The following is a 17,347-nucleotide window of genomic DNA, read 5'->3' as shown; positions in this document are numbered from 1 at the left end:
TCACTTACCCATAAGACCTACAGATGTCAGTCATTTTCTCTTTGGTTGCAAAGTCTGCAGGAAGTTTAACCAGAAGAAGAATCAGCTGGCTATAACCCCAAGAAAGCAGGTGTGAATGGGGCCTATGAAATGAAAACAATACAGCCAATTAGATTGGAATAAACCCCATGAAGCACTTTAGAATCGTCTACTAGGAAAGGCTATATAATGAAGCATATTCTACTATGTCCAAATATTTCTATCTTGCTCTTAAAAAATTAAAAATAGCTACTTTTCTTATAACTTGTTCATCTCGAAATGAAACAAACACCAGAAATAGGGACTGGGGGTATAACTCAGTGTTAGGGTGCCCGCCTAGTATGTAGGTACTGAGTTCAATTGTAATACCAATCAAAACCTTGAGTATATCACTCACACCCACTATGCATCTTCCTAGGCTTTTTGACATGATATAAATGAAATAAGGTAGGCGCTTGGCAGGAGGCAGTGCTTTCCGAAGTGCTTTCTAGAGGAAAACACAAGGACTGTCTCTGAGGCACATACTGGTAGGTTTTTTGTTTTTGTTTTTGTTTTTCAGATACTAGTGGTACATTTATAAACTACACATTTTCTTTTCTTTAAGATAGGCTAATCCAGGGTTTACTGTTGGTCTACAAAGCTGCAGACAGACCAGTTGAACTCTTTGAAGTTATGTGCAAATGTTTACATGAATGTGCATTTTCCTGAATGGAATTGTGGGATTCTTAGAGGGTCAGTAAGCTCACAAGTGTTCAGAACTGCTAGGATTAGCAAGGATATGTGATCTCACTACTCCCGCTACAGGGTTAAGTTTTTCTACTGTGAGCCTGAACGCTCTAAGTGAGAGAACATGTCAGACTGCTTACCTGGGATGTCCTTCATCATCCACTGTACTTGTGCTTGGTGGAGCATCATGGGACACTGCCAAAAGCAGCCATTCAAGTCTTAAAGATTCTGGTTGTAGAAGGAACTCAAGGAAGGATGGCCTGAGAGCAAGTTGGAGAGAAAAACCACTAATCCTCATGAGAGGAAACAAATGAGGGGACGTAAAGAAAAAGATTAGAGGTAACCTGAAAGCTCCTAGAGGACTAGCAGCGCCAATGAGAGCACCAGTCTGCTAAATTCATAGCCAAGCTGAGGCGAGGAGGGAAAGCTAAGGGGGTGGGCGTCAGGAGGTCAGTGTGTGGCAAACAGAAAGGATGTTTCCCGTCTAATGATGAAATGGGAGTTTACTGTTACAGAGAAGAGAAATGATGGCCCATGCTGGGAGAAGAAAAGCACTGGGAGAGAGAGCCACTCAGAGAGCTGGGCCTCCACAATGAAAAGCACTCACTGCCAGGGATGAGGAGCTTGTCTGCTTTAGCTGAAGCCCTGCCATGCCATTATTTTATGTATGTGTCGCCTCCCTGTGTGTGCCCCACACGTATGCACTACCGTCAGGTCACTCAAGAGGGCCTCAGATCTCCTATAGCTGGAGTTACAGACTGTCGTGAGCTGACATGTGAATTCCGGGAATAGAACCCGGGTCCTCTGCGAGAGCAGCAAGTGCTCTTCACGGCTGAGCCATCTCTCCAGCACAAACCACTTCGTTTTCTAGAGAACCTTAGACTGTCAGAGAGAGGAGGTCAAGTGTGGTATGTGTGCATCTGCGGAGTGTGCCACGGGTTGGGGGAAGGGGATTAAAACTGCCCAAATCCTCATCTTCTAGAGTAGCTGACAATGAAAATGTGACCGCTGGGGATCGAGACCACGCACGCCTTCTCACCACTGGTCCTCGGGCCTGGACTTCACCAGACTGTCCAGATAGGCCAAAAACTGAGCCGGATGATGACGGCAAAGCTGCGCGATGTCGGAAGGCGAGATGGACGGGTAAAACTTGATCAAGGCTCGAAGGGCAGGCTCGCCAAATCTGTCATACAGCCTGCACTTGAAAACAGAGCACATCAGTCTCCAATTTCAATGCCACAATATGGCTTGGTTAGACTTAGGACTAATTAGAAATAAAACCAGTCTAATACGATGCACAATATGCAAATGAGTCAAATCAGATAGTAAGTCATAAAAACATTGCAGCTGTTTCAGTTCACACAAACAACACACAGGACAACCTACCGGGCGGCAAAGGCAATCAGCAGGGGACTATGGGAAGGGACGGAGCCATCCAGCAACTGTAACCCTGTGGGCAGGTCTCTTTCTTCCATCTCCACGTAGGCAGGATTAGAACTTGCCATTTCTGAAAAGTAAAAGCACGGCCTTTCCCTTCACCTCTCTGCTGCAGATATTCACAGACATACGCTCTCAACAGCCTTCCACACAGCCTACTGTCACCCACGAGCACAAGACCCCAAGATCAGTTAAGCATCGCAGGAAACAAGATCAGAACCTACCAGGATGTGAGCTCAACCTTTAAAGGCCACAAAGTTAAACTGGGAAATAAAACTCAGCAGAATCTTTATTTTGGTGCGTGTGTGTGCTGGTGTACCCAGAGGCCAGAAGACAGCATTGGGTCCCCTGGCGCCGGAGTGGTAAGACGGCTGATGTGGGTGCTGGGAACCAAGCTCAGGTCCTCGGTAAGAGCAGCAAGCACTGGCTCTTAACCTCTAAGCCTCCTCTCTCCTCTCCTCCAACTCACATAGGGCCATTGTCAGAGGACGAAAGAACAAATAGCAACAGTGGAAGTGACTATTACGCTTTGAAAAAATAAGCTTATAAGGCTGTGTGTGTGTGTGTGTGTATGTGTGTGTGTGTACTGTGTGTGCATGTGTGTATGTACTATGTGTGTGTGTGTACTGTGTGTGTGTGTGTACCATGTATGTGTGTGCTTATGAGTCACATATCTCTATTATCAAAGGCAATCTGCTAAGTTTTTACAGAACCTGTAACCCATATCATCTTTTAGAATTAAATTAAGTAAAATTGATTTGAAAATAGTTGCCCTTTAAAAAATAAAACCAAAACAAACAAACAACAACAACAAAGAGATCAGCCACAATCAAGCAAATCTTCATCCTTAAGAAGAAAGAACTGACTTTTGGGAGCAGACAGAAATCATTTACAGCCAAGCTCAGTGAATGAAGTGAGTGGAAATCTAATTTAAAAAAAAATACTTTCCTGGTTTAAAAAAAGAAAAAAGGTCAGCCAGTGGTGGTGCATGCCTTTAATCTCAACATTCGGAAGGCAGAGCGGGTAGAGCTCATGAGTCTGAGGCCAGCATGTTCTGCAGAGTGAGTAACAGAACAGCAGGGCTCTGGGGAAAGACCCTGTCTCACAACAAACAAACAGGGCTGCAGAGATGGCTCAGTGGTTAAGAGACTGCTCTTCCAGAGGTCCTGAGTTCAAATCCCAGCAACCACATGGTGGCTCACAACCATCTGTAATGGGATCTGATGCCCTCTTCTGACGTGTCTGAAGACAGTGACAGTGTACTCACATACATAAAATAAAGAAAACAAACCAAACAAAACAAACAAAACAAAAAGAGAAAGCAAAAATGGCGTGACTCTGAACTTAAGTAAAATGTGGCTGTAGTTTTTCTTCCAGTAGTTTCCAATGGTCCTGAAGACATATACCAAAGGACAGTTTCAGAACCTGCCTTCCATCAAGAAAACACTCAGCAGGTTCCGGCGCTCTCGCTGCTGGCAGGATGCAAGCTGGCACAGTCGCTATGACTGTGGGGTTTCTCCCAAAGCTGGAACTAGTTCTGCCATACGATCCAGGTGCATCACTGCTGGGCATCACCCCAGTCAACGCACCAAGATACCTGCTCAGCCACGTCAGCTGCAGTGCTCACCACAGCTAAGAAACGGAGCAAGCCTGTGTGTCCATCAGAGGACAATGTGGGACATGTAGAAGATGAAATGTATGCAGTCAAAGGAAAATGAAACCATGACATCTGTGGGAAAATGGATGGAACTGAATCATGCTAAGCAAAATAAGCCAGACTCAGAAAGACTCAGAAATGCCGTATGTTTTCTATTGTGTGAATACAGAGAAAGGAAGAGAGCAGAAGAGAACTGGGGGGAAAAGGCATCAGCTGAAAAGAGGGAAAAGGCAGGGGATGAAGGAGGAAAAGTATGTAACATATGAAGATGCCATGATGAAACCCCTTACTTTCTATGTTACTCTAAAAAATAACATTATCAGAGAGCGTGTGCATGTGTGGGGGCAGGAACGGCTGCAACATCATACACATACAGGTGAGAAGACGACTTTGTGGAGAGCGTTCTCATTTCCAGCCTTGTACAACAAGTATTCACTCACTCTGAGCCATCTCGCTGATCCCCAAAATTAATTAAGACAAAACACGTTTCATAATTGAAACATTTTCGGAAGGCGGTAACTATCTAAAAGCCAGTATTTAGCTTCTACTTAAAAAAGAAAGCATCTGCCCCAAACAGTTTACCGTTTGACTATGTCAGGCAAGAACTTAAAAGAGCTGGAGACACGAGGAAGGCTTCATGCTGGGTACCCCCAAACGTCAGCCACACCCTGCATGCTCTGGCCTGCTGTGACACAGTAACAACATCACAGCACTCAGACTTTCCTGCCAATTTCTAGGCATCAAGGTTGAGTACAACACAGGAGAAGGAAGAAAACCAAGTTAAGTTAGGAGCAGTGAGACACTGTGAAAAGAAGCGTCTTGCTTCTTATTTCACAGCACACACAATGCTTTCAGCTCCACGTGAGCTGAGGCAGACCTGTAACTACAGATGCACTGTCTAGGTAGCTAAAGACCTTTAAGTTAGACAATTGCGAGATTGTTTCCCTGAGGCAGTACACTTTGGGCAGTGAAAAAATACAGTCTCACTGGAGACAACACGGTATCTATTACTCAAGCAGAACTCTGAAGGGAAATAAACCACTTCAAAAACAGGCTAATAGAGCAGAGAAAAGAGCAAGCGTGTGACCATGTGCATGAGGATGGCAGCTAGCGGGAGCTGCGGCCAAGCCTGAGCAGACACTGCTGCATGGCCAACACAGACCTACAAGCTCCCATGCCCCTCACACAACAACAGGACAGTTCCTCCATTCCCTCTCACTTAGGTAGTACTGGGGGAAGGGATTCTCGCCACCATAATGTTAAACAAGACTCATAAGCCACCACCCAGTAACACTCAGCAGACAGCACATTCTACATGTTCTCCCAGACACAGCAGCCCTCCTTGGCCATGAACCTTAGGGAAGGAGAGAGCTGAAAACACTGCAGGGAGCCCCAAGAGCAGGATTCTGCAGAGAGAGCTGTCGCTGACTGAATGGAACCTCTCCCAGAGGATTACACAAACAAGAACTAAGATATTCTATCTGAGTGGAACGATGCATTACAGCAGTTTAGCCGGCCCAGCTACTGTCTCTTTGCCTCCATCGCCTCATCTAGAAAAAGCATTAGCACCGTCTACTCTGAAGTCTGTTACAAGCGTTCACCGCACCACTCAGTACACGGTGTCAGCAAGTCACCGAAAGGATTTTCTTATCTTCCCATATCCACACTCATAAACATTTTACTTTAACCCCAACTGTTCTAACATTGCTATGTCATTTCCTGAATGTCACTTTAAGAAAAATAAACTAAGAGTAACAAAGTAAGTCAATGTTTAAGGAAATATTAAAGCTTAAATTATGGGAAACAGGACCACTGAGATGGCTCAGTGGGAAAAGATGCTTACTACCAAGCCTGACACCTGAGCTCCACCCTAGGGACCCACAGGGTGGAAGGAGAGAACGGACTCCAGAGTTGTCCTCTGACCTACAACTGTGCCATGAAACACACACACGGATGCAGGTACACAAATGCATGCACACGGAAACACACGTGTGTGCCGCACACACACACGCACACACACGCACACATGCACACAGACACAGACAGACAGACAGACACACACACACGCACACACATGCACACAGACACAGACAGACAGACAGACACACACACACGCACACAGACACAGACAGACAGACAGACACACACACACACACACACACACACACACACACACACACACACACAGGGGGGGGGGAGGAGGGCTGGAGAGATAAAAGCACTTGCTGCTTCCTGAAGAGGACATAGGTTGATTCCTATCCATCTTCAAGAGGAGCCCCACAACCACCTCTAACTCCTGCTCCAAGGGATGAAGGGATGTGATGCTCTCTGGTTTCTTTAAGCACCTGTATGCATATGGCACACAGACATAGAGAGAAGCACACATACATGTGTATATGTATGTACCAATATGTATTTTTTAAGGGTGAGTAGAAAACAGAAGGGAGTCTGGCCAGACAGAGGAGAGGTTTCTATCAAATCTTTTGTCAAGCGCCCACACTATAAAATGCCTCTACAGTTGGTAATGCCACAACAGTTACCTTTCAGTCCTTCAACAAAAGTGTCCCAAACACAGGGGCTGTGGTGACTAAGCTTGACACTCTCCTTTGCCCTTTTCAAGTCCAGGAGAAAAAAGTACTTCTTCAGAAAACGACAAGCCAGGGTCCCTGGAGAGAGCTGCTGCAAAGCACAGTCCACGTGTCCACCATCGCTTTCCACCGCAGAGGTCAACACGTTCAGTTCCAAGCACAACGTTGTCAATTCCACCAGGTCCTTCTGAAGGCTGTTTGCTATGGCGTAAGGAGGACAGACTTGAAAACTGTCGGCCGAGGGCTCACTCAGGCTGCTTACAGAGTCACAGGTTGTCTGACCGCCAGGTTCTTCAGTGCCTAAGGTGACCCTTCTTTCTTCTGCACTCTCTTCACATAATACTCTTTTTTCTGACTCGCCGAGGAGGTGCGTATCCAGGTTCGATTTCTCGGGTAGACTGCTGGTGTTGGAAATGCCAGCAAAGCCTTTGGTAGCAAATGTTTTTTCTAACTGTGAAAGCCACTCGTGTAAAACCGCTCTTAGCAACTTGGGTTCAAACAAAACCAGGGGGTCCAGTAACTTGGTCCTGTATAAAACAGATCAATGTAAAGTTGTCTCATTTGTTCTTGGAAAACAGTTTAAGCAAATGTAACTGACAAAGCACACCCATCTGGGATAAATGCTGCTTTCGAGCATTTTAAATGGCAATTATCCCACAAGCCTACAAGACAGACAATATTTAACTCTGGAGCACATTACTGATTGGTGACATCCATTGCAGAGGAGGCTACCTCTGACCTAGACAGCCGAGACCAGCACTGGTGCAGTGCAGGGGCCAAGCCCACGCACTGTAGACCCCCCCCACTCACATTGCTTCTGCTGTCGCTGCTGTGAGTCCCTGAAGCCTGTCTTCTTCAGGAGGTTGATGGATTTCTTTCTCCCTAGAAAAACATGAAAAAGAAAGAATCTTATTCACAGGCAACAGGGCAACCAAAGCTTTCTTACCTAGACCAAGGCTTCTACTCCTTACTAAATGGCAAGCACATTACGTGTTCCAATGCCTTCAAGAGCCTTTCCCCCAGTATCTCATTAAATATTCTGTTCTCACTCATCAAGCAATGGCCTAGAGCTGACAGCCCAGACAGCATTAGAGATGTAAAGTTACAAGCAGTCAGAAGAGCTAGGACACAGCCTAATCCTCTTCCTCTCCTCTTCATCTAACGTTCCTCTGTCCTTCCAGGAGTGTGACAAGATGACAGAGAAGGAGAAAGGTGAATGCGGTACGAGATGGAAACTCAGTCTCAACAGTTACTAATTCTCTGTGAACTGTGGAATTTGCAGATTCTGCGCTATATAACAATGAGCAGTGTCACACACACAGGGTCTCCAACAGCACCGTCTGTGGCTTCTGCACACTGGCAGCTGCCCTCGCATTTTAGACTCAGTCACAGGCTTACTCAGTGTCCTCCTCCAGAGGGCAGGTGACGGCACTCACTTCCTCTTCATGAACTTGGTCAGCATCCTTGGGTTCCGATGTCTCTTTCAGCTCTGGGCTTGCATGAAGGGTGCCAATCTTCTCAGTAGTCTTACGCACAAAGCTAGAAACACTGGAAGTCAAATATCAAAAATCTAACATGAAATTATATCAGCACTGTCAAGAGTTGATACATAACACAAGTTATATATCACAGTTGCTATAACACTGGTTTCTGATGTTCCTTTGTTTGCATTAGTACTATTAAGCCAACTTGAACTTAATAACAAGACAGACTCTGCTCATACAACTTCTCTAATGAACCACATCTCACATGAGTCTCATACAAACTTACGATAAAGTGATTCACTGTGTTTATAGAACTGTCGTGAAGATGGCTGATAGTGACACAAGCCTTTAGTTCCAACCTTCAGGCAGGAGGCAGAGGCAGGCAGAGCTCTGTGAGTTTGAGACCATGCTGACCTTGGTCTACAGAGCAAGTCCCAGGACAGCTAAAGCCACACATAGAAATCCTGCCTCAAAAACAAAAACGCAGCAGCAGCAGCAACAACAACAGTAACAGCAACAACAACAACAACAGCAGCAGCAGCAACAACAACAACAGCAACAACAACAACAACAACAGCAACAACAACCACCCACTGTCCTGAGACCAGTGAGTCACTGCTAAAGGGAAGGTTTCTACTCCAGTTGTCCCTGCAATGCCATGCCTCCTTCAACTCAGGCAAGGCAAACATGTGACCATTAGCCACTTCCTACTCAGAGAACAAGGATTACTTCGTGGAACTTAGCTCCCAACTTTTCACAAGAGCTACAGACAGAAGGACAGACAAGAGGGATGTGTACTCAGCAGGACACAGGTAAGGAGCTGAGCAGAAGATACATCTTCTCACTCATTCTCAGGGTCAAGACTGGGAAAAATTTTCAAAAATCTCCAATTTCTCCCGGGTGGTAGTGCGTACTTTTAAGCCCACATTAGAGGCAGTGGACCTGCCAGCCCATTCTACACATGGAGTTGCACGTCAGCTGCAGCTACACAGCAAAGACATGACTCCAGAAGGGGAAAGCTCCAATTCTGACTAAGAGAAAGGACCAAGGACTAAAGGGCCAGCAAGACACCTCAGCAAGTGAAGTGCTTACTACTCTTTTAGAAAACCTGGTTCAGTCCCAGACTCCCACGAAGGCTCGCAAGCACCTCTAACCAGGTCCAGAGGATCCACCACAGTTCTGCTCCACAGACACACATGGTGCACATGAGACTCACACAGCCTCACACAAATACAAATAGACAAGTCTTCACACTCACAGACTACTGGGCCAGCGACACAGCTGAAGAGGTAAAGGCACTGGCCACCAACCCACAGGATGAGTGAGGTCCCTAGAGCCCCACAGCAGAGAACTGATGAAACACAGTGGTCTTCTTCCTCCACGTGGGCAAACTACGGCATACACCAGAGAGGAGACGAAAGAGTGGAACTTAGATCCTCAGCTATGCAAAAGAAGAGGAACACTCAGTTCCCCAAGGCTAAAAGGAGAAATCCGTAGTTTATATTAACAAACTTAAGAGACCTTTTTTTATCCTTTAAAATGTCCTTTCTGTCTCGGTATGTCATGTGACAACTAAAACCAAATGAGAATGGCATTAAATGACAAGATGGGTTGCTTACCTGTCCTTAACAGCCTGAAGAGACAGGAGGGGAGAAGGAGAACGAAATGGCAGCGGAATGTTGAAGGGCAGAAACGCTTCCCCCTTATCTATCTCAGACATCATTGGACTCTGGGAAACACTGTCTGGAAAACGGGAGAAACAAATATCTAATCACATGGAAGATTTTTTAAAAACCAAACAAATTCAGAAATGAATAAACCAAAGGAAATGAAGGATTCAATACCAAAATCATAACTGACCCAGATACAAATGAGCACAGAACACAGGTTTATGGGATGCATGGATGGTCCACATGAAACACTGAGCCAGGTACCTTCATCAACTACTAACCCTGAATCCCCACAAGCCACAAAGGTAGTTTAGAGTTTCTACTACTCTCTTCTCAACAGCTCAGTCACAGGAATGCTGGAACACTGAAAAGGAGGGCAATGGCTCCCAAACCTGGAGCCATCCTTCATTCCTGGTGGGAAATAATGTGGTTAGTGAGGGAACAAACCTTCATCATTTTGGCTAATGATGTCTTAACCTGTCCAGCATTTTTGATGCATGACCCAAATTAGGCGCTTTACAAATGTTAGTTCAAACAAGAGGTTAAAAGACAGCCTATGTATCACCGTCGTCTAGTGACCTGCAGATCTACAGGTGCTGGTCTCTAACATGCTCAACTTACTCATACCTGACAGAAACTCTGCGTAAGATTATCCTGTCAACTCACTGAGAGCAACTGTTCCTTGTCAGTGACCAACAAGAGACACACTCATCACCTTCATTTCTGTTTGCACAACAGCCCTGCTCTGGCTGCTCCTCTTCCTGGTGTGATGCAAATTCTTTAAGTCTCTCGTCTTCTGAGAAGGTCTGGCTGTGAAGGGAGCAAGAATCTTCGTCGGACTGACTGCCTCTTCTACTACTGATGATACGATAAATACCAGAGTCCAAGATGCTAAAACTTTCCTACAAATGAAAAGAATTCCCCTCAAAATCAAAGTTCTCCTGTGTAACACAGCACAGCTTTTCCCAAAGAATGCCAGTGCTCAAGTCTAAGGTCAATGGCAGCACATACTAGTGAAAGGAGTCTGGGCACCATGCATGGCGGTATCATGATACCGTGATACCATGTCGCCCACCACATTGCTTGCCTGTCCTGTCTTAGGAAAGCAGGCATCGAGGAAGGGCATTGGAATGAGACAGTTCTGAGACCTCAAGTGACAAAAAACATCTGAAATCACAAACTGAAAACAACCTCACCTAGACAGGGAACTATGTGAAGAACATTTGAGAACAGAAGCAGCAAACAGTGACATGAACAAATGTAGCTTCAAGGTACACCTGACTTTCCTTCACTGTTCATGGTGGAAGAAAGCTCCCGTTACACGTTGGATTCTGAATGTGTTCACACACTGATGCTCAGTCTATGGTGCTTCTGGGAGACGGTGAGCCTTTGAAGTGGAGCTCAGTGAAAAACTGGACAACACCAACCAGCCATGTATTAAGCTTTCTCAAACCATATGCCAAATAACCTTCCCCTCTTACAAACTATTTAGTTTACTGTAGTCTGTCAAAATAACAAGAAAGCTGGTATCTCCATACCACTATTGCCCCCAAAAATACTACAAGGAAAGCAAAAAGATCCTTGGACTTACTCATTTCGATGTGTGATCCAAAGCACTTTTTTTTTTTTTTTTTAAAGATTTTACTTACTTATTGTAGGTATGTGAGTACACTCTTACTGTCATCAGATCCCACTACAGATGGTTGTGAGCCACCATGTGGTTGCTGGGATTTGAACTCAGGACCTCTGGAAGAGCAGTCAGTGCTCTAACCACTGAGCATCTCTCCAGCCTCCCCCACCTCCATCCCCCAAGCACTCTTAAAAGAGTTACTAAGCTAGCAACTGCTCAGAGGGTGAGGGCGCTCGCTGCCAAGTAAGATGACCTGAGTTCAGAGCTTACAGGGAGGCAGGAGAGTACTGAGTACAGAAAGCTGTCTCCCATCTCCATTTGTGTTTGTTGGCTTGTGCGTGCTGCCTCTTTCCCCACAACACGCACTAAATAATGAAGTTAAAAAGAAATCGCTTACATGTGATGAAATGGAGCTTCTTCTGCTGCTGCAAGCTGAATCCAAAGGCTCAAACTTGAAGATCACTTCTTCCAGCTGAGAAATTAGTTCACTGCAGGCTGTAAGGTCCAGCTGAGATTTCAAATGCTCCAATTTATCTGCAGACAGTGTTTTTCTTCCCTAATGAAAGGAGAAAACCCCAACAAAACAGCTGTGTGTAGCTGCATCTGCATCCAAATAGCCACAGCACTAAGTCCCTCTCACAGGAAGAAGCCTGCACAGATGTTCTGAGGAGGCTGAGGAAGCTAGCAAGCCTTAGCAGAATATAATCTACATCAAGAGTTACTATGTGTATAGTGAGAACTCTTAAAACAAGCTCTACAGTTTAAATATATTTCCAAGTTAATCCGATTTTTGTTTTTCAAACACAGGGTTTCTCTGTGTAGCCCTGGCTGTCTTGGAACTCACTTTGTTGACCAGGCTAGCCTCAAACTCATGCAGATTCACCGACTTTTGCCTCCTAAGTGCTAGGTCTGAAGATGTGTGTTTCCATGCCCTGCTCTGATACTTTCTTAAAATCCAAACCCACACTACCTTTATTACTCTTCACCCGCCCCAGATACATCTGCCATGCTTTCCTTGGAGACTTTACATGTGTAAGTCAAGTAGAAAGGTTAATAAAGACAAGTAGCTTTATAACAATCCTGAGAGCCTGGACGGCTTCACCAACCCATAACGGACATTCACAAGTAAACTCTAACTCACTCTGCTGGTAATAATAGAGTTTTGGAAGAGACAGCATGTGCGAGCAGCCAGGTCCCACAGGCCTCTCCTTAACAGGCGTTCTACACAGCGCTCCACAGACAACAGGGAAAGATGTGAGATTTTCCCATTAAAGTGCAAACAGAACAATTCATTCTTGTAGACAGCTACATCCTGAATATCTAAAAACAACAAGGGTGAAAAAAAACCACAAGTGTGAACAGACAGGATACTAATCAAACACCCCTTACTGTTTGTAAGGCCCCAGCCGGGATGCAGCTTGTGAAAGGGCCCTTAGCTACAATGTACCAGGCCCCACACTTGATTCCCAGCAGTGAAATGGGAAATCCTACCATTTTCACATGTGCTACAGTCATACTCATAAAGTGAATAAGATTTAGCTCACTCAAATTTGATCTCTTTTTATACTTGAACTTCAATGACAAATTCATATTTAGATACTTTTCTAAAATTAGAAAACAAAAAGACCATACAGCTCTCTGATCTAAAAATCTTAAGTGTAATACACTGTTTCCTGTGAATTGGGAGTGAAAAAGTAGGCAATATGCTTTGGGCTGGAGAACGTTCTACAGAGTTACGACCTGGTGTTCACAGGAACGGATCCTAACAAATATATAAATTAGCGAATGTATATATTTTATATATAATGCCTCTTAAAATATAGCACATAAAATTAATCACACATGGATCAATGATGACACTCTCCTCTCTCTCTCTCAGAAGACCCCAAAAGCCAACGTCCAGGAGCCATCTTAGTAGCATGGGCCTGGTTTTAACCAAGACTACAGGGACTGATCGTCTTTGTGTTAGTCACACACAATTGTTCCTTGCATTTTCAACTTTTTCATTATAAAAGAATCATCATTTATATATAAAATTACCCTTGACTTCACTCCAAAGAAGAACTTGAACATTCTGAGGAATGAAAATATAAATTCCCTTTTCTGTCCAAGTCAGCACACAGTGTTCACTGGAAGAGAAAATAAAAGAAGTCAAATAACCAAAACACCACCACCACCACCACCAACAACAACAACAACAATAAACAACCCCTTCAGGTTACAGCACATAGTACTTTATGATTCCCTGGACTCAATCTCTCGTTGGCTATTAAAAGAAAACACAGCAATGACCCATCTGAACAAACCTTACCATCTCCTTTCTAAGCCCAATAAAAAACACAACATCGAATGGTGCCAAACAGGAAAATTTAGACGCAAACACAAATAATTTCTAGAAAAAGAAAAGGCTGGTGTCTGGCAGAAGAAATACCCTTTAAGACTTATGTGACACTTACTCAGCTTCTCAGATATAACACACAGACACTCATTTAAACAGACCAGGAACTTACAGGGAGTCACCTTAGGCGTCCCCCTCAGGAAAGGCAATACTCTGCCTTCCTCAGTGTGTGCAGATGACAAAGGCCGAGAGCTCCTGGCCATCTCCATGCCAGGAGCATTATGAAGGCTCTAGCCCCACCAAGGTGTAAGCATTGCTCTGTCTGAGAGATGAGACGGCATGCCAGGGCCGTCCAGCGTCAGGGCAGAAAGCTGACACTTACAGAGGAGTGGGCACCGCAGCTGGAGCTGCGCTCTGAACCTCACAGAACCTTTCTCCCTCCTTTATCCCGTCTCCTGGAGTCTGATTATTCCACATTACTGAATTCTCAGAGAGTAATGGACTCCTTAACTACCACAACCAACAATCCTTTGCCATTCCCCATTTCCTGGACCCCAGGCAAAGACTGATCCTTGCTCATGGCCCTTTCTCCCCTACACATCCCTGGCCTTCCACTGGCCTCTCTTTTCCTGTCATCTTTCTTTTCCAAATGAGAATGTATCTCATGGCTGTCATCCACTGCCATTCTCAGCTGCAGCAGGCTTTACGGTGCACACACAGCTCCCCTTTCTCCTGATCAGTGCCCTGCCTAGCAGACATCTCCTACTCTAGGCACTCACAAAGCATCCCGAGATCCACTTCTGAAGCCGAGGACAGCCTCGCACCTCGCCCTGCGCCTGGCTATGTCTTACCACGATATCACAGCTTCACCATGCACGGCACTGGTTTTTGGTTGTTGTTTTTTTGTTTTTTTTTTTTTTTCAGAAACAAACATCTCTACCAGAAGCCTATAATCCTGAGAACTCAGGGCTTCCTTTAATAAATACCCAACAGTACTAAAACTGGTTCATGTGGCTATGAAAGCAATCGTGATAGCCACAGCAATTGAGTGCTTGCATAAATATTAAACACTCTGTCATTGTGAAAGTCAAGATCTCTATCCCTAAAGAAAGCAATCTATGTGACAAAGATGAAGAAACTGATAAAAGTTCTAATTCAAAATCACTAAAATTAGAAAAATGCCTTTAAGAGTCAGATAATCTCTGAATAAATATAAATATGATCATAAGTTTGATATTCAACTTGCAAAATTTATTATTTTAATTCCAGTTTTTGTTTGTTTTTGTTTTTGCTTATTTTTTTTTCTCTCTATGTAGTCCTGGCTGTCCTGGAACTGAGAGGTCTCTGTTTCTTTTTTTTTTTCTTTTTATTTTCGGAGCTGGGGACCGAACCCAGGGCCTTGCGGTTGCTAGGCAAGCGCTCTACCACTGAGCTAAATCCCCAACCTCCCGTCTCTGTTTCTTGAATGCTGGAACTAAAGGCATATACCACCACACCAGGCTAAAAATTTTATTTCTATTTATTTTGTATCCATGTGTCCAGGAATGCACGCACCATGAACATCTGTGGAGATCAGAGGACAGCTTGCAAGAATCTGTTCTCTCCTTGGCCGTGTGTATCCTAAGGACCAAACTCAGGTTTTCGGGCTTGGCAGTAGGCACCTTTATGCACTGAGCCATTTCAGATTCCCAATTTATAAAGTGCCTTAGAAAGAATGACCCAGGACTGAGAAATGGTATTTCAGAATACCCAGGTTCATTCCCAGTTCATGGCAGTGCACAGCTGTCTGTAACTCCAGTTCAAGGGGATTTGACACCCTCACACAGACATACATGCAGACAAAACACCAAAGCACATAACATAAAAATAAATTTAAAAAATAGCAAAAGAAAAGAGAGGATGGAAGAAAGAAAAAGAAAAATAACCCGGAGGCTGGAAAGATGGCTCAGTGGATGAGAGCATTCTGTTCTTTCAGAGGACCCAAATCAGTTCCCAGGATCCATGTCTGGCAGATGGAGATCCAACACACTATCTTCTGATCTCCAGGACCCCCTACATACAGGCATGTGCTTGTGTGTGTGTGTGTGTGTGTGTGTGTGTGTGTGTGTGTGTGTGTATGTGCACAGGCACGTGTATATACATAAATACCTGTACGTGCATGTACATATATATCTGTGTGTGTGTGTGTGTGTGTGTGTGTGTGTGTGATCTAAGTAAATTGAGTATTAAAGAAACAGCAGCCTACATTAAATGAAGGAGACAAGAGACCATGCTTATACGTCATACATTATTCATGCTGCTATTCCCTCAAAACAGTGTCCCTGATAATAAACTGGGACAGCAAAGCTGAAAGAATTATTTAAGAAGTCAAAAAGGAAGACAAAGAAGTTGGGCATGCCAGCACTGGCCTCTGATCACAGCACCAAGGAGATGAAGGCAATCTTAAACAGTAACAAGAACCAAGTCAGAGAAAAGAAGGGATACCAGATACATTGTGATATGAGTATTATTATTTTAACCTTTGGGGGAAAGAAGTTAACATCTTTACTATATTTTAGAAGTTGGTTACCCCTTGAAAAGGCCCAGTCGGTGGCCACAATGCAAGGCACCTGTAACCACCACTGTCACTCTCCGAGTTCTCAGTCAGTTACATTAGCTAGCAGAAGAGCTACTAAATAATTCCTCACTGTAAAGTGGAGCTCAAGCCAATCCCTGCCCCCAGGCAGGACAAGCAGCTGACAACCACTCAGCATCGACTCTGCAAGAGCGCAGAGAGGTGAGCTAACCCCTAAGGGAGAATGAGCGGAGCCAGCCTGGGGTAGACCTTTCATGCAAGTTACTTGTCGGAGGACCTAAAAGACAGAGAGCTGAAGTTCCACTGAGCCTCCAAGAACAGGCTCCACAACTGTGTATGTCGTGCATGCCAACACTGACAGACCAGATCACCTCAGCACCCCACCAGGTAGCACGAGAATCTTTACCAGCGAGTGTTAGCGGCCAGATCACTCCCTGACATTAGAAACTCTCCTAGTGGTTTGGAAAGAGATCTCTGTTTCTCTTATTACTGAGTGCTGTATCAACGCAGTCATCTCCAAACATCCCAAAGGTAACTTAACATAAAATCAACCTTTACAGCTGGTCATGAGGCTAGAGGTACAGCTCAGTGGTTAAAAGCACCAACAGCTCTTCCAGAAGACCTCGGTTCGATTCCTAGTGCCTACGAGCTGGCTCACAGATGTCTGTAACTCCAGCTCCAGGAGGCCTGATGCCCTCTGGCACCAGATATGCAAATGGTGTACAGACATATGTGCAGGCAAAACATTCTGACGCGTAAAATAAGACAAGATAAAAATTTTAAAGATGTGTTTTACAGGGGCTGGAGAGATGGCTCAGCGGTTAAGAGCACCCGACTACTCTTCCAGAGGTCCTGAGTTCAATTCCCAGCAACCACATGGTGGCTCACAACCATCTGTAATGGGATCTGATGCCCTCTTCTGGTGAGTCTGATGATAGCGACAGTGTACTTATATATAATAAATGAATAAATCTTTTTTTAAAAAAAAGATGTTTTACACTCACACACACACATGCTTAAGGTTGAAAATAGTCCCAGCTACTTGGGAGACTGAGAAAGGATCATTTGTTCCCAAGAATTTAAGGTTAGCCTGAGCAACATAGTAAGATTCTGTCTTGGGGTTCAGCTCAGTGGCAGACTGCTTACTGAGCATGCGTAAGACTCCCAGTTTGATTCCCAGCAGCAGCAGCAGCAGCAGCAACAGCAACAACAAAATTTTTAAGC

The 17,347-nt window shown here is 44.7% G+C and overlaps 1 protein-coding gene across 1 annotated transcript in view; it reads right to left on the bottom strand.

Annotated features, from left to right (window-relative positions):
• The window catches only part of Hps5 (HPS5 biogenesis of lysosomal organelles complex 2 subunit 2), a 38,993-nt gene that overhangs the window by 6,836 nt on the left and 14,810 nt on the right, over positions 1 to 17,347 (bottom strand). Inside the window, exons 9-20 of the mRNA XM_032893574.1 lie at positions 13,251 to 13,339; positions 12,352 to 12,530; positions 11,608 to 11,766; positions 10,296 to 10,482; positions 9,530 to 9,653; positions 7,825 to 7,974; positions 7,237 to 7,308; positions 6,379 to 6,953; positions 2,131 to 2,251; positions 1,784 to 1,939; positions 885 to 1,004; positions 9 to 122 (exon numbers count right to left, since the gene is read on the bottom strand). Coding sequence (XP_032749465.1) covers positions 9 to 122; positions 885 to 1,004; positions 1,784 to 1,939; positions 2,131 to 2,251; positions 6,379 to 6,953; positions 7,237 to 7,308; positions 7,825 to 7,974; positions 9,530 to 9,653; positions 10,296 to 10,482; positions 11,608 to 11,766; positions 12,352 to 12,530; positions 13,251 to 13,339 — 2,046 coding nt within the window. The remainder of the gene's footprint in view (positions 1 to 8; positions 123 to 884; positions 1,005 to 1,783; positions 1,940 to 2,130; positions 2,252 to 6,378; positions 6,954 to 7,236; positions 7,309 to 7,824; positions 7,975 to 9,529; positions 9,654 to 10,295; positions 10,483 to 11,607; positions 11,767 to 12,351; positions 12,531 to 13,250; positions 13,340 to 17,347) is intronic.

Source organism: Rattus rattus, chromosome 2 (genome assembly GCF_011064425.1).
Source record: "Rattus rattus isolate New Zealand chromosome 2, Rrattus_CSIRO_v1, whole genome shotgun sequence".
Classification (NCBI taxonomy): domain Eukaryota; kingdom Metazoa; phylum Chordata; class Mammalia; order Rodentia; family Muridae; genus Rattus; species Rattus rattus.
Note: the sequence above shows the minus strand (reverse complement) of the source record. Positions and strands in the feature narration are given on the sequence as shown.